The sequence below is a fragment of the Ochlerotatus camptorhynchus genome, unplaced genomic scaffold, assembly GCF_037179485.1.
Source record: "Ochlerotatus camptorhynchus isolate MF236.1 unplaced genomic scaffold, CSIRO-AGI_Acam_v1.1 ptg000330l, whole genome shotgun sequence".
Taxonomy (NCBI): domain Eukaryota; kingdom Metazoa; phylum Arthropoda; class Insecta; order Diptera; family Culicidae; genus Ochlerotatus; species Ochlerotatus camptorhynchus.
Genome location: NW_027040818.1, coordinates 12,968,716 through 12,993,370, shown reverse-complemented (window position 1 = coordinate 12,993,370; position 24,655 = coordinate 12,968,716). Strand labels below are relative to the sequence as shown.

The window sequence follows — 24,655 nt, the reverse complement described above, 5'->3', positions numbered from 1 at the left end:
CAGCGAGACGATTGTGAAGTAGGGTTATCTCCGAAAGATGGTCGGTCATACTGCCCCGCTCCGGCATCCGAAGCGAAATCAACTTCCGCATCAAGAAAACTTTTCCACACATAGACTTCCTTTCGTGGTGTGCTTGTAGGGCATCCCACATCTCTTTCGCGGTGGCTTTCCCCATGACGTGGCATAGTTGCGTATCTTCCAAAGCTAGTTCGATGACGGACTGCGCAACTCCGTCTTTGGAAATCCAATCATTCGTCGGTTCGGCCGGTTTCTCGCCTTTCACAATATCGGACAGGCTCTTTTCGCCGAGAATCAGGTTGATCATGAATTTCCACAGGGGCCAGTTATGATCCCCCAGCTTCTCGATCGCAACCTTCTCCGCCATTTTGTTTTCGCGACGACACACGCGAACTTCCGACCGATTTTCAGCGCCGGCAAACTTTCGACGAAAACGTTCCGATTTTACTCGCGAACCGCACTAATTTCCACCACCAGCCGTGACTGGGCCCATAACCTAATGGCTAACGTAAGATTGGTGGGGAAATTTCGGGGAATTACTACTTAAAACAGTCAAATTAACTTCCTAAAATAAGGACCCGTTTGGTTTTATTAGACTCAAGTTTTTTACAGGTTGTGGTTCTCTTTTCTCATGTTTTGAGACTGACATCAGGGCTGCCAGTCATAGCAAAGGGATGGAACAAAGGTAAATGATTAGCAAGGTGAAGTTATGATGACGTCAACAACAAGTACCCAAAGTTACTGTCAGTTGGCGCTCCGTGAGGTACGAACCAAACCATCTCAAAAGATTTCCACCGATTCCTACCCTATCAAGCTTAGCGATCGCTGTTTCATGGTTCAGCTTATCGAAGGCTGCTGTAAGATCTGTGTGAATAACGTCCGTTTGGGTCCGAGCAATCAAACGGTCTGTGATGTAAGACGTTAGGCACAGCAGGTTCGTATAGTTGTGGAACGCCCAGTTATGAATCCGTGTTGATCTATGCTTAGATATTGCTTGCAATGCGCATTTAGGGACCCTATGACAACCAATTCAAAAAGTTTTGATACAGCAGTCAGCACGACTTGAACTTCAAGGGTGTGTTCTTGCAAGTCAAATGATGAAGGTAGTTCAAGACGAACTAAAAATAGAAGTGAATATGCAGTACTTCTGGACCGATTCTAAAATCTGCTTGAGTTGGTTGAAGACAAGTCAGAAGCTCACGGCGTATGTTGGTTCTCGTGTCATGAAAATTAAGGAGAATGGTCATGGAGATGATCTGTGGCATTGGGTTCCATCACAGCTGAACGTAGCTGATTTGGCTACGAAGTCCTCCAAGTTTGGTTGTATGCAGGAATGGTTGAAAGGTGCAAACTTTCTGTATCGGGATAGTGTCCATTGGCCGAACAATGAACCGCTAGAGATGTCCTCGTATGAGTTGATAAATTTTCATACCGAAGTGATTGCTGATGTTTCCTTGGATCCGATGTGTTGTACCGTGGTTGAAGTTGAGTTGGTTGACCTTCCCGATATTGAGAGGTTCTCTGATTTCAATCGCTTGATTAGATCTACTGCGTACTACCTGAAAATGCGAAAGATTTTAGCACTGCCAAAGTGTAAAAAGCCTAAATGTTTGACAATCTCCGTGAACGACATGGATGAAGCTAAGAGTGTCTGGTACAGGAAGGTACAGTCGCAAATTTTCTGTGAAGAGTTGCGCAGTCTGAAGCAGACCGGATTCGTGAAAAGCAATAGTCGTTTGAAAACATATTCGCCGTTTCTGGAAAACGGAATCATCCGTATGCGAGGTCGTGTGCAGGATGATGGAAAGTCGTTTGAAGTGAACAATCCTGTGATTCTTCCTAACAACCACCAGTTTTCAACTCTACTGATTCGTATGTACCATATCGCCAACGCACATCAAGGAATGGAGACCGTTGTTAACAATATCAAGGAACGGCACCGTATCCTGAAGATTCGCTCACAGGTAAAGAAGTACACGATGTCCTGTGTCAAGTGTCGTGAGCTTAGAGCAAAACCGACCGTTCCGCTAATGGGAAACCTACCACCGGAAAGAACAACCCCGTTCGTGTTCCCGTTTACATGTACGGGTATTGATTATTTTGGACCGTTGTCTGTAAAAGTTGGTCGTCGTGTTGAAAAGAGGTGGGTAGTATTGTTCACGTGTATGACATCAAGAGCTGTACACCTTGAAGTCGTGCCATCTTTAGACACGGGCAGCTGCATAATGGCCATCCGCTGCTTCATGTCCATCCGTGGCTTACCACAGTGCTTCATGACCGACAACGGTACCAACTTTACTGGTGCAGATGCTGAACTGAAGAAACTGGTGAGAACTCTGGATCAGCGGCAGATTGAAGATTCGCTGAGCGTCAGAAGTTTTAAGTGGAAGTTTATTCTACCTGGTGCACTTTATTTAGGAGGTTGCTGGGAACGTTTAGTACGCTCTGTGAAGACTGCCCTTCGTGCAATGTTACGGGATAGGCACCCTACGGACTTGGTGCTGCGTACTGCTTTATGCGAGGCAATGAACACCGTAAACAACAGACCTTTGACACACGTTCCGGATGACCCCCTGGACCCTGAACCGATAACTCCAAACATGTTGCTGCTTGGCCGAAACAATTCAATCCAGTTCGACCATAACTTTGATGAACGAGATCTTAACTGTCGTGCTGCCTATAAGCATTCTCAGATTTACGCGGATCGTTTCTGGCGCAGGTGGATAGCCTCGTTCCGTCCGGAGTTGATCAGAAGTCGCAAGTGGCCGGACAGCAGGAATTACCACGATTATCACGTCGGTGATCTAGTGATGATAGTGGACGAATCGCTACACCGAGGAAGCTGGCCGAAAGGAGTTGTAGAGAAGATCTACCAAGGACCGGATGGAAAGGTGAGAACAGTTGCAGTGCGGACATCAAAGTCGACCTACAAAAGACCTGTAAACAAGGTTGTGCTGCTCCAGGCAATCAGCTCGGTTCCTGGCCCGGAGAATGTTGCTGACACTGCCAGTCCGAACTTTTCTCCTCGGGTATCGCAGTCGTCGCGCCGCCAACTGAGCGTAACCATAGCAACTAAATAACCATCGAAGCAAGCGGGTGTGAAAAAAAGAGTGAAAAAGTTAGTTGACTTGTCTCCAAGTTTGTAAGAAGTTTTCCTCAATAAAATAAAAATAGTTAATCTCGTTGAAATTATTGTCCAAAAAAGTGGTCAGTTCGTGTCGTCTTTTGCTGAGGGAACCCCTGGCGAATAAACTGAAATTCCTTCCCCAACAAATAGCCTGGACACGAACTTCTCTCGACAAGTGAGAAAACACCCGGCCGTCAACGACCAGGACGATTCTTACATTTTGGTCCTTCTCTCGACAGGTGAGAAAACACCCGGCCGTCAACGACCAGGACGATTCTTACAGTCAGCAACGTTATTATTCCCCGGTAGTTGTTTACGTCGCGTTTGCTTCCCTTTTGATGGACAGGAAACATATCCGCAGTCTTCCAGCAAGACGAAAAGATGCCACTGGAAAGAGAGAGCTGGAACATGCGGCGCGCAGTGGATCTAAAAGACAAATGATGTTCTTTTTAAGAATAATCGACGGAACACCATCGGGTCAATAAAATAAAAATAGTTAATCTCGTTGAAATTGTTGTCCAAAAAAGTGGTCAGTTCGTGTCGTCTTTTGCTGAGGGAAGGCGTCGACGACGCTAAGCGTTTGGTTGACCAAATGAACATTACTGGCCGCGGAAGTAATGAGATTAGCGGAGAGTTGCTAGTCTTCAAACATGCTAGCAAATTTGGCTGAGAACAGGTTGCAAATGTCTTGTTGATTGCCAGCAGTTTCACCATTGAAAATCATGGGAGAGGGTAAGCCGACTTCGCTGCGTTGCTCATTTACGAAGTTCCAGAAGGATTTAGGGTGTGATTTTAGCCGCCGTTGAATTCTCCTCTGATAGCGTTAAAAACAGAGACGACTTAACCGCTTGTACTCGTGGTTGAGCCTGACAAAGTAGCATTTCAGCGGCAGTGTGCGGAATTTAGTAAATCTTCTGAGAGCAGACTTCTTAGTTCTTTTCAACGAGCGAAGATTTCCCGTCATCCTCGGGACGCGAGAGTCGATATGGATGATCTTTTTGGAAACGTGCCTGTCAATGACATATGCCAAGACGCGAGAAAAGGTTTGTGCAGCAATGTTGACGTCTACAGGATCTAGAATATGCTCCCAATGTAGGTTAGACAGCACATGGACGATATTGCGATGGTCAGCTCTACAGAAGTCATATGACAAAGCGTTTGGAGTGCTGGTGAAATCATGGACAATATTATTTTCGATCTCGATAACTAAAGCATGATGCACTTCCGGTGCCGTGGAGAGGAAAGGAGCTGTATCACGAGCACTCACAAAGCAGAGATCCAGGGTGCAGATGTTTTCATTCAACAGGCCATTGATTTGTGACAGAATTGCGGTACTATAACCATAGAGGTAACTCTAAGACTAGAAGGTCCCGAAATAACGTGCTCAACTTTTTGGCTCAGCTCTGGTACTCTCTTCGGTCCCAAGCTAATCGATTCACCCCTCGAAACATAGGAAAAGCCAATAACCCCTCATTTTATCTGTCAAACTTTCATAGCGAATCAAAACCCTCTTAGGCTGTGAACCATTTGCCGAGTTAAATTGAACTCGTGGTTAAAAGTGACATTTCGAAAGTTATTTCTTATGTTCGAAAATCCCCGTGCTGTCGATCGACCGGTTTTCGAGCCACGGTCGTCAAAATTTAACTTCTTGTCTGTCAGAAGTAACCACGCTCGGATAGCAGGGTTAATCGATAACTTTTCATCTGTCAAATTTTAACCAAAAGTTAAAATAATCCACCAAATGGTTCAGAGCCTTAGATCAAAACAAACATTGCGTAGTACTAGAATTTCAACTAGAATGGGATACGTTAATCATTTGCTTGGGACCAATAGGCTAGTCAAGTAGTGAGCCAATTTAAAATCGTTAGTTTCCTATTGATTGTTGCTATAACTGTCCAGGAGCTGGATGGTTCCTACGTGGAAAAATGAACACTCGTGATCAGGACAAAAGAAACCACTATGGGTTGGAGTCTGGTTGGTTAAAATCGCCAAGAACAATAACTTCGTCGGAAGGGCCTGCTTTGCCTGAAGCGGCCAAGACAGACCGACAATGTGCGTCAATAAGCTCCAAGTCACAGGTTCGATCTGGAGGGATGTACACTGCACAGAGAAGCATATGACGATCAGCCACACTTGTTCAACCATGTTCCAGGAATCGTCCTCGGAATCGTCCTCGATAACTTCTGCTTTCAGCTTGGAATTAACTGCGATAAGGACGCCTTCCCCAGTAGTTTTCCTACTATTATTCGTGTTTCGATCGCAGCGAAATATTTCGTAGCCAGCACCAAAGACATTGTTTGAAGTGGTTCGATAATTGAGCCATGTTTCGGTCAAAACTAAAATGTCGTAACAGTGATCCAACGTTCTGATAGTAAATCGTTATGTCCAACCTCCGCTGTTCGGGAACAATGGGAGGTTCAGCGTGTAGTTGCATTTGGGAGCTGGTAGATGTCACTTGACGGAGGAAGGATGTTCGAGTAAGGCCGCTGGAAACCAAGATACTTTCAGGCGATAATATATTCGTCGGTTGATCATACTTGCCAATAACAGGAATGTGGAAGTCCCCTTCTCCCATCTCAAACGCAGGGCCGGTACGACCATAGAGGTAACTCTAAGACCACTGGGTCCCGAAGAAAATCATTATTATTTTTGGCTCACTCAGTACCAGAACAACGGTCCCAAGCAGTCCCAAGCTATTTCACTCACCCCTGCATGTTCTGCATGAATCCACACACCCCTGATGTTATCTGTCAAACTTTCATAGCGAATCAAAACAAACATAGTGTAGTAATAGAATTTCAACTAGAATAGGGTACGTTAATCGTTTGCTTGGGACCAATAGGCTACTAAAGTGGTGAGCCAATTTAAAATCGTTAGTTTCGTATTGATTGTTGGTACGACTGCTGGTCGCTGGCAGGAGGGACTCGACTGCGATGAGCGGAATAGGGGCTTCCTCAGTTGCAATGAAGCTTGCATGTTTTGTAATATCAGCGAAAAATAAGGCAATTCGAAAAGCAGAACTTGAACGTGAACTATGGACGATTGAATTTCAGGATGGGTCTGATATGCGATTATTTTGCTTGATGGACTTGATGCTGTTTTCCCTTTTTTCATGATCAAAGTCCGTAGTTTTTTCACATCATATGGAAGTACAGTACTTGTTCGCTAACTGGGCTGGCTTGTCAAACGTCAAAAACAATGAGGGAAACTTAAATGGATTGTTTGGTCGGCGTTAAACATGTTCACGTGCATTGAATTGAAACAGTGTCAAGCTTTGTTATTGCTATTTTCACAGCATTCATACTCGCGAATTTTAAAAGGCTTAACGCTTTCGCTAAAAACGCAGCCCAGTTAAAGAACGCCCAGTGTGCCCAGTTAGCGGACAAGTATGTGCCTATATTCCAATAATTGATAGTGAATAGCGTTGTTATCTAAAAATTGATGAAAATCCATATGAGACCGATATGCGATTATAGGCAGTTCAGCAGGCCGAATCGATAATGATAGTCTTCCAGGTTAAGCTGGACTCCATAACGGTCGAGAAGATGGCAGCTGGCTTAGGCGAGAAGATCAAATGTAGGCTTAAGAAGGCCTCTGCTAGTATCTAGGTTGGGGCTCGCTGTTTTCGAACCATCCGTATAGTTGAGCTCGCAGCCATTCAGCGTTGTTCTAATGAGCTCGTTGGGGGTTCAGATTTTCTTTAGTTGGTTTATTTAATGCCCATATGATCTTAGATGGAGAGTAGTTCCACGCTTCGTCTCCGACCCAGTGGACCCTGGACACTGGGGGAGGTTCTGGTAGGTGAAATCTTGAAGGAGCTTGTTTGCCTCTTTGAGGAGGAACACACATCCTCGTCGTCTCCGGTCATCTTCTTCAAGACACTGGAGGAGAGGATTTCAACTTCGACACACGTGACTGCTGCAGGAGTGCAAGGGCTAAGGTCGGTTGAAATTTGGTGCGATTTTATCGGTTACATTATCTACGCAGTAGCTCGGCATCGTAGAGAAGTTTGCTACAAATGATTGCCTTCGTGATACGTAGGTCAACGTTACGGTTGTTGTTGGTGTGCTTGCTGGTGATGACATTGCTTTTCTATCGGGTCGCTGAAAACTCAGGTGACGGTCTAGATATACTCCGATAACGCGGATCGTGGCCTCGAAAGGTATTTCTTCTCCACCGATTTTGGGGGAATTCCTTTTCGCTCGGTGTTTACCTAAGCACAGATGGGAGAATCGACTCTTGGATGGCGATAGTTCGAATCCGAAGGATGATGCCCAAGCATGCACTTTGGAGTTTCCTGCCGATCAGGATGGGTCTATGTCCAGTGGCGAGAATGATGATGTCATTCGTAAACCCAAAAATGAAGACACCTTTTGGTAAGCCTTCGAAGACTCCGTTCATGGCGATGAGGAAAAGGGTTGCCGCCAACACGGAGCCTCGAAAGTTATGTTCGTGAGAAAGTTGCGAATAGAAGCTGTGGTACTCCGGAACAGGAACCAACTTCTAAATTCACTTCACGGAATCAGATTTACAGAGTATGTAGTAAATAAACACGAATTACTCTTCCAGATGTATAATATATTCTACCCGAGCTTACGTATCTAAAGTCGTAGCCTACTACTAAGTTACTGCTATAGATAGCACAGAAGCAAAGGTGTTCTCGTGACCAAGTTCACGTGGAGACCATTTTCGAGGGCATCATCCAGAACATGTACGAAATGCAAATGTCGTTGTCTCGGATGAATTGCATTATTCTTCGATTGACCATCCGTTCCATGACCTTGCTGCAGATGGGACGGTATCCGCTCGGTTCCGTTCGCACCGAGTACTTCTTAGGAATAGAGATGACTATGTCGCCACTGAGCGGGGAAGGTTCTATCTGTCCAAACTCGGTTGTAATTTTGCAGCAGCATCTTTTTGCCGATGGGTGGAAGGTGACGAAGGAATGGATATCCGTCGTCATCAGGATCAGCTAATTTTCCTCTTCCACTGGCTAGTGCGAAGCACAATTCGGCTTGAGAGAAAGGGCTGTCCAACGGATCGCCCTGGGTATTCGGAGATTGAATGGATTCGATTGCTGCCGAAAATGCATCGAGCCGAGTGAAATCGCGGCGGTAACCACTCCGAGCGTTGAATTTAGCGAAGAAACATTGCGTTTTAACCTGAAGCCTGTAGCTACATCCTCGGCGTAAGGGTTTTTTTTTTGGGAGTCGTTTCAATTTTCTGCTATCAATACATATTTTGTTTTGTACTTGTGTGTCCTACCGTTTGCGAAAATAATTTAGAAAAAAATCTGCATGCATAGCAAAATATTCAAGTTTATTGTCAAATCCACGGTATTGGGCGCTGCGCGGAATTAGGGCTGGTCACGGTACTACATACTGAAATAACAGCATCTTCAATTAAATAGATAACTAAATCTAACAGTTTATTAATACAGCTTATAGAAGAACATAATGCAATAAGACAAAACACTAATCTAGAGAAAAATACCAACCCTACGGAGAATCCCCGGTCTTATGCTTAACCGGTGTCTTCTTGTTGCTCATGTTCTTGGAGTTTTCCTTTTCGTCCGAACTGGAAGACTTGATCGAGATTACACTGTCCACATCGTCATTCTTCTCTTCCTCACCCTCCTCTTCCGAAGACGACGACGGTTCCGAATCGTCCGACTCTTCCTCGCTGCTGCTGTCCTCGTCGCTATCGCTGTCATCTTCGCCCTTACTCTTCTTGTTCTCCATGATCTTTTTGTACTGACTGACGGTCATCTTCTTCGGTAGGATCTGAACCAGAAAGTCCAGCGCGTCTTTCGACTCCACGTACTCGGCCAGCTGTTTGTAGTTCATCGTTGTTGTTCCCTTCTTGTGCGCATTTTTGGCGATGTACTCGACGAACATTTCCTGGAGATTCATTTTTATGTTTTAAAAGCGATTAGAGCTGACGAATGGCGTCCGGGATACTTACAGCTGCCCGACACATCAGGAATAAAGCGTCCTGATTGATATGGCCAATGGATGGCGATGTTTTCATCACCGTTCTTATCCGGCTGATGGGGAGTTGTGTCAGCTTCTCTTGATCCATGTTTTTTTAGGCTGTTTGATACGGTTTTCACTGAAAATTCTTTAAAACGTACACTGCTTCGTAGAAAACGTAGGCCACAAGCGGTTAACAGGCGCCGAAAAACGCAGTTTGTTTTGATATACTTGATTTTCTTCTTTGACGTTAATCGATGTTTGCTGGGATGAAGTACTAGAATGTATAATCCCTCGTAACGTATAAACGACTAATGAGATCAACCCAATTTTAAGTTCAGTTTACTCAAATCGCAAAAAGTGCACTCAAATAAAATTGAAATCAAAAAGCTTAAAAAGTATGCAAATTCCCGCTTCACCTTATACCACAGACAGACATACAAATTAGTACCGTTGTACTCCTTTAATCAAGTACCTCAAAACGTACAATTTGTGGTACTAGCTTAAAGCAGTACAACCAACAATCAATACGAAACTAACGATTTTAAATTGGCTCACCACTTCAGTAGCCTATTGGTCCCAAGCAAACGATTAACGTACCCTATTCTAGTTGAAATTCTATTACTACACTATGTTTGTTTTGATTCGCTATGAAAGTTTGACAGATAACATCAGGGGTGTGTGGATTCATGCAGAACATGCAGGGGTGAGTGAAATAGCTTGGGACTGCTTGGGACCGTTGTTCTGGTACTGAGTGAGCCAAAAATAATAATGATTTTCTTCGGGACCCAGTGGTCTTAGAGTTACCTCTATGGTACAACGGTAGTACAACAGTGAACTTTGTTTGTCTGTACAAGGTATTATCATAGAGGTAACTCTAAGACCACTGGGTCCCGAAGAAAATCATTATTATTTTTGGCTCACTCAGTACCAGAACAACGGTCCCAAGCAGTCCCAAGCTATTTCACTCACCCCTGCATGTTCTGCATGAATCCACACACCCCTGATGTTATCTGTCAAACTTTCATAGCGAATCAAAACAAACATAGTGTAGTAATAGAATTTCAACTAGAATAGGGTACGTTAATCGTTTGCTTGGGACCAATAGGCTACTAAAGTGGTGAGCCAATTTAAAATCGTTAGTTTCGTATTGATTGTTGGTATTATTGAGTCCGAGCCATGATGACTTCCCTAATAAAAAATTACCATAAACGAACGATAACCCAAATGATGGAACTATTCCACAAATGGTTTGGATGATACACAGAACACGTCGTTAAGCAAATTAACCATAACATTTTTATTAGGGTTCGGCAGTAGTCATGCATGATTAAATTCGAAATAATCACTTGTGATAAAAATTTATCTTTTCAGTATTAAATTTTATTCTTTAGAATATTAATATATAATCAAAAATGATTAAAATTCAATTTTAATCAAACAGTGATTAAAATAGAATCAAAAATGATTAAAATTTATTCAAACAAGATAACTTTCAATGTTGATTAAACCACAGACAAACAGACATAACATCATTAAATATTTCTCATTGTAAAACATCGTCGTTAAAACATTACCGCCATCTGTTGAGTACACTGTGGTGAAGACAAGTAGGTCCCAAAGAAACGTGCTCAACTTTTTGGCTCACCTCTGGTACTATCTTCGGTCCCAAGCTTGTCGAATCACCCCTCGAAACATAGGAAAAACCAATAACCCCTCATTTTATCTGTCAAACTTTCATAGCGAATCAAAACAAACATTGCGTAGTACTAAAATTTCGACTAGAATAGGGTACGTTAATCGTTTGCTTGGGACCAATAGGCTACTAAAGTGGTGAGCCAATTTAAAATCGTTAGTTTCGTATTGATTGTTGGTTAAGCTCTCTTTTATGGTTATCTTTATTAGGGTAGTCAAGTAGTGAGTCAATTAATCATCTTCATTCAAGCAGTTAAAATGACGTTTACTACCTTTCGAACTTTGAAATAAAATTTTTGAGATTTTTTCTTCTAGAACCACGAAAAAAGTAGCCATCATTTGTGCGTTTCATAAAAAAAAAATTAGTTGGTTCAGTTTAGTGGAATCGCTGGTAGAAAGTCACGCCATATTTAATATTGTTTCGATGACATCATGACATCAGAGCGCTCAAATAATGTTTAAACTCAAATCAAAACAAAAGCAACAGACGAGTTTTGCTATATTGAAATACAGTATTTAAAGAAAAACTTTCAAATTACGATTTTTCAATGAAACCTTTTTTTAAACTCAGTTTAAAATATGAGTTTACCATAATTCCAGTTTTGGTTTTTGCTGTGACGCTCATTTTTATTAACACTCCGGATACGGTGGGTAAAAAAACTTTACGCCGACTACGAAGCCTCCGAAAAACGTGTAACGGCAATTTTGCAATGTCATAACTTAGCCATTTCTTACTGAATTTCAAAAATTGTGGTACCTTTAGAATTCCTAGATGATAGATGATTTTGATTGCAAAAAGATTGGAAATAGAGTCGTCTACTTTTTTAAAAAGCGAAAAGAGTTGTTACACTTTTTTTTGAAAAGTATGTTTGTAAGGTTTTGCAAGTGGCGCAAGATCTGTAATTTAGATTAATGGGCACAAATGTTCACAATTAGCCAGAAAACAGACATGGTTCCTATATATCGATCCTAGAGACAACGGAACGGTCCTAAAAAAATCCAGAACATCCGTATAAGTGGTCAATCCATCAACCTGATCCTAGAGCTCTGCAGTTTTTTGAAAACATTAGGAACTGTGATTTAAAAAAAAAATGGGGTTGTGACATAAGCATGTACCTTGATGGCCATGAGACCGTCCTCCGGCAGATCTGAAACATCCGTGAAAGTGGAAAATTCACGAAACTGATCCAAGAGCTCCGTGGTTTTCTTGAAAACGTTAGGAACTGTGATATTAGAATGAATTTGGGATCGTGACATAATCAAGGACACTGATGGCCCCTCCGAAAGATCCGAAAAAACCGGAAAAGTCAAGCTGAACATTGCATTAGGTCCTAAGTAACATTGACAGATTCTGTTCGTCGACTTTCTCTTTGCATCAACTCGGCCATGTAAATACAATCCCAGGTATTTTCAGCCCACAGATCGATAAAAGAAGCTTTTATCTAGCATCTAATTTGACAAACACATCAAGCAACGGTGCTGTGCTCAAGTTATTAACGAAAGATAAAGTCGACGAAGAGAATCGATCAATGTTACTTAGAACCTAATGCAATGTTCAGCTTGACTTTTCCGGTTTTTTCGGATCTTTCGGAGGACATGGCCATCAGTGTCCTTGATTATTTCACGATCCCAAATTCATTCTAATATCACAGTTCCTAACGTTTTCAAGAAAACCACGGAGCTTGACCACTTTTACGGATTTTTCGGATCTTCCGGAGGACGGTCCGATGGCCATTTGGGTTCATGTTTATGTCACGATCCCAAATTCATTCTAATATCACAGTTCCTAACGTTTTCAAGAAAACCACGGAGCTCTAGGATCAGTTTCGTGAATTTTCTACTTTCACGGATGTTTCGAATCTTCCGGAGCACGGTCTCATGGCCATCAAGGTCCATGTTTATGTCACCCCAAATTCATTCTATCATCTCAGTTCTTAGTGTTTTTCAAAAACTGTGGAGCTCTAAGATCAGTTGCATGGATTGTCCACTTTTACGGATGTTTCGGATCTTCCGAAAGACGGTCTCATGGCCATCCAGGAACATTTTTATGTCACAACCCCAAATATTTTTTTATATCGCAGTTTCAAATGTTTTCAAAAAAACCGCAGAGCTCTAGGATCAGGTTCAGGGATTGACCACTTATACGGATGTTCCGGATTTTTTGATGACCGTTCCGTTGTCTCTAGGATCCATATATAGGAACCATGACTGTTTTCTGGCTAGTTGTGAACATTTGTGCCCATTAATCTAAATTACAGATCTTGCGCCACTTGCAAAACCTTACAAACATACTTTTCAAAAAAAACGTGTAACAACTCTTTTCGCTTTTTAAAAAAGTAGACGACTCTGTTTCCAATCTTTTTGCAATCAAAATCATCTACAAACCCTAGGAATTCTAAAGGTACCACAATTTTTGAAATTCATTAAGAAATGACTAAGTTATGACATTGCAAACTTGCCTTTACACGTTTTTCGGAGGCATCGTATTCGGAGTGTTAATCGAGCTTGGATGTCGTCGTATTTCTCTAACAATTCCATCGTTGGAAACATTGTTAATCATTGAATAATTCAGGCATAACATTTGATAACGGCACAAAAGCATTTGTAAACAAACTTTCTAAGGCCCTTTACACGCGAACCAAAGTACACCCACGCAAACCAATACCACTTTCGGAAAGGTGATAGTTGCCCCTATCCGATGATGTTATTGGTTTGCGTGGACGTACTTTTTTTTCTCGTGTAAAGGGTCTTAGAAAGTTTGTTTACAAATGCTTTTGTGCCGTTATCAAATGTTATGCCTGAATTGAGTAATTCCCAAGGGGTAAGTCACTCAGTACAGTGTGCCCCAAGTAGATTCGGCACAGCTTGGGCACATCCATCGGCACACCTTCGGCACAATCTCGTAGGCATTGTATTGTTCATTAAATAAAATGGGAGCACTGCTGGACTGCTGTTATTGAAGTTGTTCACAACATTACGTGCTGTTTGACTGTGTATTTAAGAGAGCTGTCGATTGCTATCGATGCCGTTCACAAGTATTTCAGCTACTACGCAAATGGAGTGTACTACGAACCGGAATGCAAGAGCAAATTAGATGGATTGAATCATGCAATGGTGGCGGTTGGATACGGAAAACTCAAAGGAGAAGATTCCTGGCTAATCAAGAACTCCTGTTCCAACTTCTGAGACAACGATGGTTATGCTTTGATGGCGGTGAAGGATAACAACTCTGGCCTTATCACCGATGCGACGTATGTAAATTTGAAGTAAATTTCGGTTTAAATTTGAGTAGCTTTATTTTCGGATAAGTGTCATCTTATACGAGATGAAATAAATGGTTTTCGATTTTTGTAATAAAAATAAAAGTTAATTAGGTTGAGTGGAAGTAGTAAACATTCCTTGTGATTGTACCGTGAAAAGTAGTCTGGTCAATTGGTCGGCTACCAAACCAAATTCATTTGAACAATACCGAACTAATTTTCACCAACCAAACCAAACGTCTTAGTTCGAGATCCTTTTTCTTGGCATAAACCATTCCGACGTCGAAAACCTCCGAGAGCTTCTTGCGCCTTCACCTTCACCTTCAGCAGTTCCCCTTCCAGATTGAGCAGTAAAGTGTAGTACTCCTGAATCGTTTCCGTTGGATTGACCAGCAAGGTTCGGACGACATTGGAGTAGCTGGACTTGTAACGCGCACCCAGAGCACAGATGATAGATCCAAAGTGCAGATAGTTCTTGTCGCTGAATGCACTGAACTTCAAGCTGTAATTGCCACCCGACTGGGTAGCACATGTTGGTATCCACACCAGAGACGTACCTTTTGTCCGTCACCCGCCGATAGTTTGGCATGTTTTACTTTCTTATCAGCATCCATAATCTCCGTGACGTGATCCTTGAGGTACTTGTTGAATACATCTACCGTCTGATGGTGATAACCTCGGAGTCCTCCTTGGAGGGCATGATGTACGCGATTGGATCTGCTCCAGGAAATCGACCTTCTTCTTGCTGGTCAGGAAAAAGATTGACTTTTCGCACAGCACTGTAATCGTATCGATCAGCTCCTATACCAGCAGTCAGATCTTCAGCGAGGTTGATTTGCTGTAGATGGTTTCCTCGTCTACGCCGACCGCCGTCTGAATGCAATCCACCTGCAGCGAATCATCATGGGAAAACTCTGGTTCCTTCCAGCTGGTGTAGAGGCGTTTTATTCGTCGGTAAAAGAAATCCTTATCTAGCACGGTATTCGACATTTCTAGATAGAGCTGGAATTAGGGCGTAACAATGACTTCTATCGATGATTTCTAGGAACTCAAGGCACGCCCACGCAAACCAACATAAACGTCGGGTAGGGCAACTCTTCCCCTACCCGATGGTGTTGTGGATTTGCGTTGGCAAGCCTTAACTTTCTATAAATCATCAAAAGAAGTCATTGTTTACAAAATCTGTTACGCCCTAATTCCAGCTTTATCTAGATTTTGGGGCCGTTGTGATTGCAAGCCTAAACATTCAAGCTGTCAGAAATACTGGGTTGCCAAGTATACCATACTTTTCGTATTTTTTGGTAAATCGCAGCTTGCTCTATGCTCGGCAATAAGGCATTTTACGAGACAGGTAGAGTCAGCTGATTTTATTCTGTTTACTAATTTTGACATTTACTGGCGGGCCGAATATCTTCATTCGCAACTACACGGTCATCAAAAGTGACTCACGGAGTGTGTTTAACTTGCTTACTTTTGGGTAAATCCGTGGCAAGCCCATACACTCGTGAGTTACTTTTGTTGGCCGTGTAGAGAATCAAAACAAAAATATCAAACGTAAACAATAACAATGCCACGAGCGGCCCACCAGGAACTGTCATCAAAACGTCTCGTAAAATGGCTTATGCCGGCACAATCGGCAAACCAGCGGTACACTTGCGGCACACTGAGAAAAATGTTGACCCAATATTGGTGTGCGGAGTGACCTACCCCTTGGTAATTCCAAAGTAATTCTTAAAATTATTCAAGTAATCGTAGTAATTTCGATAATCGAGAGTTATAAAAATAATTGGAAAGTAATAAAGTAATTTTAATTAACTGAAAAGTAATAAGAGTAATTTTCGGTAATCTGACTGGCACTAACCGGTAATTAACGCTGGTAGAAACCCTTCGAGTAAATTGCATATTCTCAAATTTACGTAAATTAAACTTAATTTTGGGTAGAATATATTTACTAAAGAGTAAGTAACTGTTTTTTTTTTTTGCTGGTGTTAATGGAAACTAGAAATACTCTTGGTGCCATTAATTACCCTAATAAAAATTGTATGGTTAATTTGCTTAACGACGTGTTCTGGGTATCATCCAAACCATTTGTGGAATTGGAATAGTTCAATGATTTGGGTTATCGTTCGTTTATGGTTATTTTTTATTAGGGTAACCAATTCAATAGCGATAGAATATTGTTTTTGATTCCAAAAACTAGTTGAATTTGAGAAGCACACGAAACATAAAGGTGATTGAATTTCCGTTCGATTGCAATGCTCTCAAATTTAATCTAGTAAGAATAAGAAATCGACAAATTCTAATGGGAATGTTCGATTAGCTCAGATTTTGGCAGTACATTTGGCTCAAAACATTCTCTCCGCCCATCTCTCCCTCTGAGTATTTCTAATGAAAACCATGGTGGGTATATAAATGGTGATACAGCTTTGTCACTATATAGGCGAGGAGGTCGCGGGGGGGAAAAGTGCGGTTTTAGAGCAAATTGTAAACAAACTCGGTCGCTGTCCCATACAAAAATCCAACATGGCTGAATCATGAATTTGACACATCAGAACACCTATTTGTAGTCACCTTGATGAAAACTACTATAATATATTATGCGATTTACTCAAATTTGGATAGTTTTTCATCTCCGTGTCGATGCATCACGCGAACTGTCAACAAATCGATGACGACAACGACCGACGACATGCAGGTTGGTGGGTGGTGATGATGATGACGATGATGAGGATGTGTGTTTATCGCAGAAAAAATTGAAATGAATCGCAAATAGTCCGTACTTTTTCGCTAGTTTTCGTGAAAAAAATCGTGTTTTCATTGTGCATTGTGTGTTTCCAAGTCAAGCGGCGGTACACGATGACGATCGAGGACAGGGTGGTGGCCCGCCTTAACAAGGAGCTGGGCGCGGACTTCGGAGCGCTGAAAAAGAACGAAGCGCTACTGCAGACCTTCCAGACCGACTTGGAACGTCTGGCCGGCAGGATCGACTTGTCCGATGAAAGCTGCATGCCGGAACTGAAGAATGCGATCCAGTCGTGCTCGTGGAAGCACACGGAACTGGAGGAAGCGTCCGATAACCTGGAGGCTTTCGAGGAAAAGCTCTTGCAGAGGATCGAACGGCACAAGGAAGTGCTGGAACGAATCGATGGGCATCTGAAGAAAATATCCAATCTGGAGAACATGAAGGAATATTACATGATTTTACTGGACGTTCAGAACATTAGTCAGGAGCTGACGGTTTCCATCAACGGGAAGGACGAGAATAAAACGATCAGTTTGTATGTGGCCTTGAGTGGGAATTCCAACAGCATTCTGGACAGGTTGGCTGGGTTGGATTGTCCCCATCTGAAGATGTACGCACGGAACACCGCTTTCTATTGGCACGATATTTTGAAGGAGAAATTTTCGAAGGAATTTGAGGCAATACTGAAAGCAATTAAGTGGCCCAACTTGAACCAATCGCTGGAAGTGTTCAACCCTTCCAAGGAGAACCTGAACAAGTTGTCCATTCTGGCGGAGTATCTCTTCCTAGTGAAGGTCCCTGGCGATCAGAATTTGCTGAGTGTTAAACTTACGCCGTCGATAATTTGTCCTCCGATTATGGCCCCGAATGAGTTGCTGCTGAAGCCGTTCCGATTGAGATTTGCGTTCCACTTTTCCGGTAACAAACAAACGAACCGACTGGATAAACCGGAATGGTACTTTACGCAGATTCTGTCGTGGGCCAAGGAGAACCATGTGTTTGTAGGGCAAAACTTTCAAACGCCCGCCATCAAGGCAGGGGCTGTGAATCATAACGTTAGGGTAGGTATGGTCGTTTTTCGTGGATTTGGGTAATACAGCAATTTGTTACCAATTTCAGCTGGAATTCATTCGAGGATTGGTTCAGCTGGCCATTGAGAAACTGGTCGAAGACATCGATAGCATCTGCCAAGATGAGGCCTTGTTTGGCCACTTGATCGATGAAGTGCTCTCATTCGAGCAGGAATTGAAATCTACCCTCGGATATCCGTCGAGTTTCTCAAGTGCCGTGTCGGTCCTGATTCAGGCCAAGTATCTGGTCAAGTGGATGGCAATCGAAGAGAAGTTTACCACCGACAAAATGGACGCAATGTTGAAGAGCGAGGATCCTTGGAGATTCCTTGATCCAGCCAATTTGGACGATATGAAAATCCCAAGATGTGCTGACCAGTTCATTAGGCTGTTGGATGCAATCCGGGAGCGGTACTGTTCCCTCCCGCAACCTGGTCAGCAGTTGCAGTTTCTCGAGTTGCAGCTTGAGCTGATCGACAACTTCCGCCGTCGGTTGGTTCAGCTGCATAACAGTCCCGGTCCGGATTGTGTCAGTTCGACCAAAATCCTGAACGCCATCAATTATATCACGTCAGTCCTTCGGGAGTGGGGAGAAAACGTGCATTATCTGCACTTGCATGCCGCTCTGTATGGTCCGCATGCCGATGAAATAAGTTCCGTGTTTGACAAAACGATTGAAGAGTTGGACCATTGGCAGAGGGCTTTGGTGAAGGATCTCGCGTCTCGGGTGGTGGACGACGTGAAGGCAAAATCCCGCTCCTATCGGCATGATGTTTGGCCCACCATGAACCAGCTGGACACGAAGGAAACGTTCATGCTTTCGGCCAGCGCCAGCGAGATGTTCCAGGTGTTGGTGAACCATTTGCACAGCCTGGAGGCAGAACTGTCGGCGAATGTATTCTCGATTGTGATTCGGTTGATCGCTCTGCATCTGGACGAGTGGTTCATCGATGGGATGGTGATGAATACGAAGTTTTCCACCGGCGGAGCGTTGCAGTTTCAGTTCGATATGACGAGGAATCTGTTTGCCCTGTTGGGCCAGTATGCCCGGAAGCCGAGTTTGCTGTTCAAGAGGTACGTAAGCTCGGATAACATATGCTCAGGATTGTGAACTTTACGAACTTGGTTTCGCACAGAATAAACGACGCTTGCACATTGCTGACAATGCCGTTGGGGTCGGCAATGTTGCTACATGAAACTCTCGGTTCAAACAACACGGAGCAAACGGAGGACGCAGTGAGGAACACGCTGAAAGAGGTAGGATTATCTATATTGAGCAAGTCAGCCGTTGCTGAAATACTAGAAAGGCGAAACGATATTTTCGTATCCTAAACCTGATTAGAGGTGGAGTTTGGGCGTCAATTTGATACATTACGAACGTTTAGGTATATAGTATATTAATATTGTGTTGCGAAAAATAAACCATTGCTGCTGCGTTTTTCTGTTGATCTGGAAAAAGGAGTCATTTTTGAGAAACTTTGCCTTGTTCTAAAGCAGGACAGTCAATCACCCATATTCTTGTTTTCACTCGAACCGTTCGAACCATACAAACATTTTTTTTGCATGGTTCGAACGAAAACAAGAATATGGGTGAATGACTTGACTCGTACGAATACGGATATCCGGATGAATTGGCACGACGTTGGAGAGTTGCGTGGCAAAGTGATGGACTTTCGTGTGAGCTCTGACAACGCTTTGGAGTGTGTGATCTCAGAAGAGCATAGATGGAACGATACAAACTTTTTTTTATTATTTGAGATGGACCAATGCGCTGTTTTAAAAAAATCTAGAACAATCAATTTGAAGCAACTTTGCTCAAGACATCAAATGTCTATCTCTTATGGTTCATGAGTTATGATTATTTTAAACGAGCAGGTTAGGGTGGCCCCTAGAAAATTGGTTTTCTTTAAAAATCTTTTTATACGTTTGTTTCCCGTAAAAACTTTGTTCTAGATACATACTTTTAGAACTTATTATGACGCATATTTATGCTCAAACAACTAACTCGTTTTTTTTAGAGACACCTAACTCAATTCAAGAAAATAGCTCTAAATCAGTCATTTTAAGAGATAAAAAAAGGTTTTTTTATACATAGTTGCTATAAATTAGCTCGGCTATAACTTTGTCAAAGAATGTATACCTTAATTTATTCAAACAAAAAAGTTAGATTTTTGATGTGATTGATAATAAGAACCACCCTAGAATTCATTGTCATAAAAATAAGGGCCTAACTATAAGGAACATGTTTGCAGAAGAAACTTTTAGTCTAAAGTTTCAATTTCAGGCTCAAAACATATCATTCCACCTAAATCTGCATTCTGGACTACTGTGCATTGTGCAGTGGATCGTCCTCCGAAAGATCCGAAACATTCGAAAAAAGAGGTCAATTCGTGAAACTGTCCAGACCAGTTTAACTGAACGCAGAATCTTTCATTCTTTGTTTGAACACTTTGTGGGATTCCCTAATAAACAAATACCATAAACGAACTGTATCCACGATGGGTAATTTATCCCACAAATGGTTTGGATGATACCCGAACACGTCGTTAAGCTCTCTTTTATGGTCATTTTTATTAGGGTTTACTTTCAGCTCCGAACTTTAAAATTTCTCGAACGTTTATTTCATTTGATTTTACTCAAAACAGTTAAGTTTCATATTTATTTAATTAGAGTAAATGTTACTCACTGTGCTAAATTAATGTTGGTCAGTTTTTGACATTTTGCATACAAATACGAAACTGAGTAAAAGTTACTAACTTTAGAGTAAAATCAGACGAGCGTGTACGGCTGAGCACATCACTGTTATTAAACAGTCAAAAGTATTTTTTCTGGATTTGTCTTTCCGACAGGCTTTATAAGCTAAGACCACGAATGCTTCCATCTCGCCAATAATAAAGTTTTATCTCGGGGTGGATTTTGAAATTCCTTAAATTGTAGACATGGATCAAACCATCCAAATGTGTCGGCTTTGCCTGGAATCCGAAAAACCATCGGTAACATCCATGAACGATGGGACATTCCGGGCCAGATTGACTGCAGTTTCCAACTTTATGGTAAGCAATTCCATGCATTAGTTAGTGAATCAACCAACATTTAAGACAAATTGTTCTATGCTTTAGTTCGAGGACAGTGACCAACTTACTTCGAGTGTATGCTCGGAGTGTTCCGAAAGGATCAACCAGTTTTACACGTTCATGGAAGCAGTTCGATGCAACCAGGAACAGCTTCAGCTATCACTTCCACCCACTCAGATCAAGTGTGAGGTATTTGTGGAATCGCCGTATGTGGAGCTCGGTTGTGCTGTAAAAAAGGAAGAACTGCCAGAGATAGACACACCCGAAACGATCCACGTGGAAGTCGAGATGTTTGAAGACCCTCTAACTGCAGAGAAGAGTGAGGCCGAGGAAGAGCCAGCATCGTCTTTGTCGATCGAAGATGAGGAATCTGTGGAAATTACAGACGAGGATCGTCTAATCAAGGAGTTTTTATCCCTGAAGTGCGATACGTGTGCAGAGTCATTTGAAACCTTGAAACATCTGAAGTCGCATGCAAAGAAGGTTCACAACACACAAGCAGTGCTGCAATGTTGCAACAAAAGTTTTTCTCTCAAACACAAAATGATTTTCCACATCAACACTCATTTGAAGCCGTTCAAATGCGACGAATGTGACAGAGGTTTCCCGGACAAGACTGCTCTGAATGTTCATTACAGCGCCAAGCACATCAGCAGCGAAGAGAAACAATTCAAATGCGAGAAATGCAATCGGTCATTCCAAACGGAACAAAAGCTCCGGACACACCGTCGGTTGCACGACCAGGTGGAGTGTCCGATTTGCATGAAGAGCATTTCGAACATGTATCTTCTGAAGTCGCACATAGCGAGGATGCACAGCGGCGAGAGGAAGTTCATGTGCGACGTTTGCGGTAAGGATTTCAAATCCCGCAGTGCTGTTGATTCGCACAAACTGATACACAAGGAACTGAAACGGGAGGATGGAGCGCAATGCGAGATCTGCCACACTTGGATAAGCAGGAAACAGCATCTCAGAAAACACATGATGCATCAACACCAGGCCAAGGAGGTCACCTGCGATATTTGTCACAAGGTCTATCCGAACGAGAAAGGTTTGGGCATGCACAAGAATCGAGTGCACGTGGAGGAAAAATTCAAGTGCGAAATCTGCGGGAAACGGTTCAAGCGAAATCTAAACTTGCAGGAACACCGCGCTGGCCACATGGGTCAGAAGCTGTACTCGTGCGAATTTTGCGGAATGGAGATGAACTCGAATGGGAATTTGTACTCACATAAAAAGAACAAACACCCACTGGAGTGGAGGCAGGCTAAGCAGGGGGCGTCCAAGTTTATTGACTAGATAGGGACGATTTTTGGTGTCAAATAAAACTTATTCCATGAATATGCTTAAATATGCATTTTTGTTTTGTATGGAAAATACGGTTCGATCGGAAAAGCCTGAAATAGGAATGCAACCAAGTTATTAACGAATCGATCAATGTAGATTGGTCTATTTGAGAAGGTACGCGAGAATTTCCATTCGTTTTTCACAGTCCGTTTGGATACATTAGCTGGCATCCGCACATCTATTACATGAGTATCTACACCGATGCACCGGCGCCAGCGTTGCCAGATTGTTTTCAAGCTTATCGGAATCAAATGTTTTAAAAATCGGGATTTATCGGTATTCACTATTTTATTATTATTATTATTATCCCTATTTAGGAGATTTCCAGCCGCAGGCTGGTCCATCTCCGTGAGCCCCAGAAGGGGCTTCCCTAATTACATAGTTGAGAGTTTGGAGAACCCAGAAGGGGTTCTCCTAGTGGTTGGTGGAGCTCCAAGAGGGAGTCCCCTTAGTACAGAGTATTTTTAAACAGAGTTCTCGATGAACATTTCAATTGGTCCTATCTGCTTTGATCGATTCTCTTCATCGACTTTCTCTTTCGTTAATAACTCAGCTGCAAAACCTTTCCCTGTTGTATTTGACGTTTTGGACGCTAGATAAGAACCTCCTTTATCAAACTATGTGGTAGAATTAACGCGAAATCTGTTTGCATAGCAGTGGTTATGAAAAGAGAAAGTCGATTAAGAGAATCGATCAAAGCAGATAGGACCATTTGAAATGTTAATCGAGAGTTCATTATAGTTCCTGTCTTGGTTCTTAGCGTGGTTGGCGGATCATGGTGTGAATGGCGGTGGTCGTTGTCGAAGGCAGTCAGGTAATCGTCATGTGATATCCAGGCTTACTCCAGTGGTGTCCATGTTCGAAGCGTAGTCATTTTGTATATATTGATTATATTTTATAGAACAGCCCAGCATCTTTTAGGAAAACTATTAGGGCTGCTTCCTCTCTTGTGCTATGGTTGTGTCCGATACGGCCATCCCCGTGTCCGATGTCCTGGTCCGAAACGTTGCCTTAACTGTTCTGCCGATCATGAACTGGCGGAGGATGAACAGTGTGCAGCAGCTGCCCACTGCATCAATTGTGGTGGACCTCATCGTCCGAACAACTGTCAATGCCCGGTTTATAAGAAGGAAGTGGAAGTGATCCGTCTAAAAGTGGATCATAATCTGACGTACCCTGAAGCACGCAAGCGAGTCGAAACAGGGACAGGAAGTTACGCCGCAGCTGCAGCCCAGCAGATTGCCGACCGGAAAAAATTGGAGGAACTGGAGAAGAAAATGGAGGAGAAAGACGCCCAAATTGCTCAACTTCTTGAAGTGATGAAGAAGAAGGACGAAAAGATCGACAAATTAATGGGACACATTAAACTGATTCGAACACCGCAAGTTCAACAAACCCCGCTAGCTCAGCCGAGTAAACCGATCCATCCTTCTGAAAGTCAATCGAACCAAGCAATCGATTCGAACCTGCATTCTCAACTCATGAGAAAATCCGGAGAATCGCAGATAGGCACACCGTCGATGCATCTCAGAAGTAGATCGCCAGCGACAACGGAATCTAAACACAACAAGAAGAAGAAAAGGCATGACAGGAGCAACAACACCTCACCCGGCCGACAAAGCCCACCGCTGAAGAAGCCCGTTGAAAAAACACCGACATCCGACCAGGAAACGATAAGCGTCGACGAGGATGAGATCGAACAGACGGCCCCTAGTCAGCATCTTCGATAAGATTCATTCCTCCAAACGTTTACCGACCAGCAATACTTACCGGACAAGCGAAACGGACAACGACATCGATCGACTTGAAGGGAGGGAAAGTGTAGTACCCCCTTCACTCTCACAGGAGAGAGCGCAGCAGGCTGGAGGATCCATCCGGGACGTCTTACTCCAACCCGTTGATGGAGAATCCCCCTCTGCGGTCGATTATGAAACATTAGAGCAACATACCACTTACCTACCTACCATAATACCACCTCGATATCACTCGCTTACATCCAATACACCCATATGGCCATTTTCCAACGAAAGCAGCCGTCGGCATGTAGTGCCAATCGAAAATCCACCGTCAGCCAACACTAGCTACCACAACATTGTGAGTGCCACCGGCACTATTATTCCTAGTAACCGGTTCAGGAATTTTTCCGCCGGTGAAGTTCGTCGTCAACAGCAAAGTCGAGATTCATCTCCACCGTCAGCATTACTGCAACAGACAGTATTCCGAAATCGGTGTGGGGAGGGAGAGCGTGAAGTAACCTCCCCCCTTCCCAGGAGGGAAGTGGATGTTCAGGGGGACGAGAGTGGGACCAGTCACGAGTGTCTTGCACCCTCTGTTTCCTCCTGGAATCCG

The 24,655-nt window shown here is 43.0% G+C and overlaps 4 protein-coding genes across 4 annotated transcripts; 3 read left to right on the top strand and 1 right to left on the bottom strand.

Moving 5' to 3' along the window:
* The first annotated feature begins 1,154 nt into the window (after nucleotides 1-1,154).
* On the top strand, nucleotides 1,155-6,753 carry LOC135708670 (uncharacterized). Its single transcript, XM_065230771.1, has 4 exons — nucleotides 1,155-2,100; nucleotides 2,227-2,387; nucleotides 2,712-2,909; nucleotides 6,622-6,753. Exons 1-4 carry the CDS (start codon nucleotides 1,155-1,157, stop codon nucleotides 6,751-6,753), a joined length of 1,437 nt encoding a protein of 478 aa, XP_065086843.1.
* A 1,722-nt stretch (nucleotides 6,754-8,475) lies between these two features.
* On the bottom strand, nucleotides 8,476-9,316 carry Chrac-16 (chromatin accessibility complex protein 1). Its single transcript, XM_065230598.1, has 2 exons — nucleotides 9,110-9,316; nucleotides 8,476-9,045 (listed from the first exon to the last, which is right to left on the bottom strand). The coding sequence occupies exons 1-2, from the start codon at nucleotides 9,224-9,226 to the stop codon at nucleotides 8,644-8,646; spliced, it is 519 nt and encodes a 172-aa protein (XP_065086670.1). The 5' UTR covers nucleotides 9,227-9,316; the 3' UTR covers nucleotides 8,476-8,643.
* Nucleotides 9,317-16,818: 7,502 nt separating this feature from the next.
* On the top strand, nucleotides 16,819-19,313 carry Rint1 (RAD50 interactor 1). The gene is made up of 3 exons (XM_065230445.1): nucleotides 16,819-17,876; nucleotides 17,935-18,959; nucleotides 19,022-19,313. Exons 1-3 carry the CDS (start codon nucleotides 16,929-16,931, stop codon nucleotides 19,215-19,217), a joined length of 2,169 nt encoding a protein of 722 aa, XP_065086517.1. The 5' UTR covers nucleotides 16,819-16,928; the 3' UTR covers nucleotides 19,218-19,313.
* A 1,399-nt stretch (nucleotides 19,314-20,712) lies between these two features.
* On the top strand, nucleotides 20,713-22,267 carry LOC135708418 (zinc finger protein 681-like). Its single transcript, XM_065230520.1, has 2 exons — nucleotides 20,713-20,938; nucleotides 21,005-22,267. The coding sequence occupies exons 1-2, from the start codon at nucleotides 20,825-20,827 to the stop codon at nucleotides 22,256-22,258; spliced, it is 1,368 nt and encodes a 455-aa protein (XP_065086592.1). The 5' UTR covers nucleotides 20,713-20,824; the 3' UTR covers nucleotides 22,259-22,267.
* Nucleotides 22,268-24,655: the final 2,388 nt, after the last annotated feature.

What these genes read in the sequence shown, in the direction of transcription:
- Chrac-16 (XM_065230598.1), bottom strand. Translation starts at nt 9,226, where the DNA reads ATGGATCAAGAGAAGCTGACACAACTCCCCATCAGCCGGATAAGAACG. An exon ending in TCCTGATGTGTCGGGCAGCT is followed by an intron (nt 9,046 to 9,109) that starts GTAAGTATCCCG and finishes ATGAATCTCCAG; the next exon opens with GAAATGTTCGTCGAGTACAT.
- LOC135708418 (XM_065230520.1), top strand. Translation starts at nt 20,825, where the DNA reads ATGGATCAAACCATCCAAATGTGTCGGCTTTGCCTGGAATCCGAAAAA. An exon ending in CTGCAGTTTCCAACTTTATG is followed by an intron (nt 20,939 to 21,004) that starts GTAAGCAATTCC and finishes TCTATGCTTTAG; the next exon opens with TTCGAGGACAGTGACCAACT.
- LOC135708670 (XM_065230771.1), top strand. Translation starts at nt 1,155, where the DNA reads ATGCAGTACTTCTGGACCGATTCTAAAATCTGCTTGAGTTGGTTGAAG. An exon ending in GTTCGTGTTCCCGTTTACAT is followed by an intron (nt 2,101 to 2,226) that starts GTACGGGTATTG and finishes TGCCATCTTTAG; the next exon opens with ACACGGGCAGCTGCATAATG. An exon ending in ACCAAGGACCGGATGGAAAG is followed by an intron (nt 2,910 to 6,621) that starts GTGAGAACAGTT and finishes ATGCGATTATAG; the next exon opens with GCAGTTCAGCAGGCCGAATC.
- Rint1 (XM_065230445.1), top strand. Translation starts at nt 16,929, where the DNA reads ATGACGATCGAGGACAGGGTGGTGGCCCGCCTTAACAAGGAGCTGGGC. An exon ending in CTGTGAATCATAACGTTAGG is followed by an intron (nt 17,877 to 17,934) that starts GTAGGTATGGTC and finishes TACCAATTTCAG; the next exon opens with CTGGAATTCATTCGAGGATT. An exon ending in CCGAGTTTGCTGTTCAAGAG is followed by an intron (nt 18,960 to 19,021) that starts GTACGTAAGCTC and finishes GGTTTCGCACAG; the next exon opens with AATAAACGACGCTTGCACAT.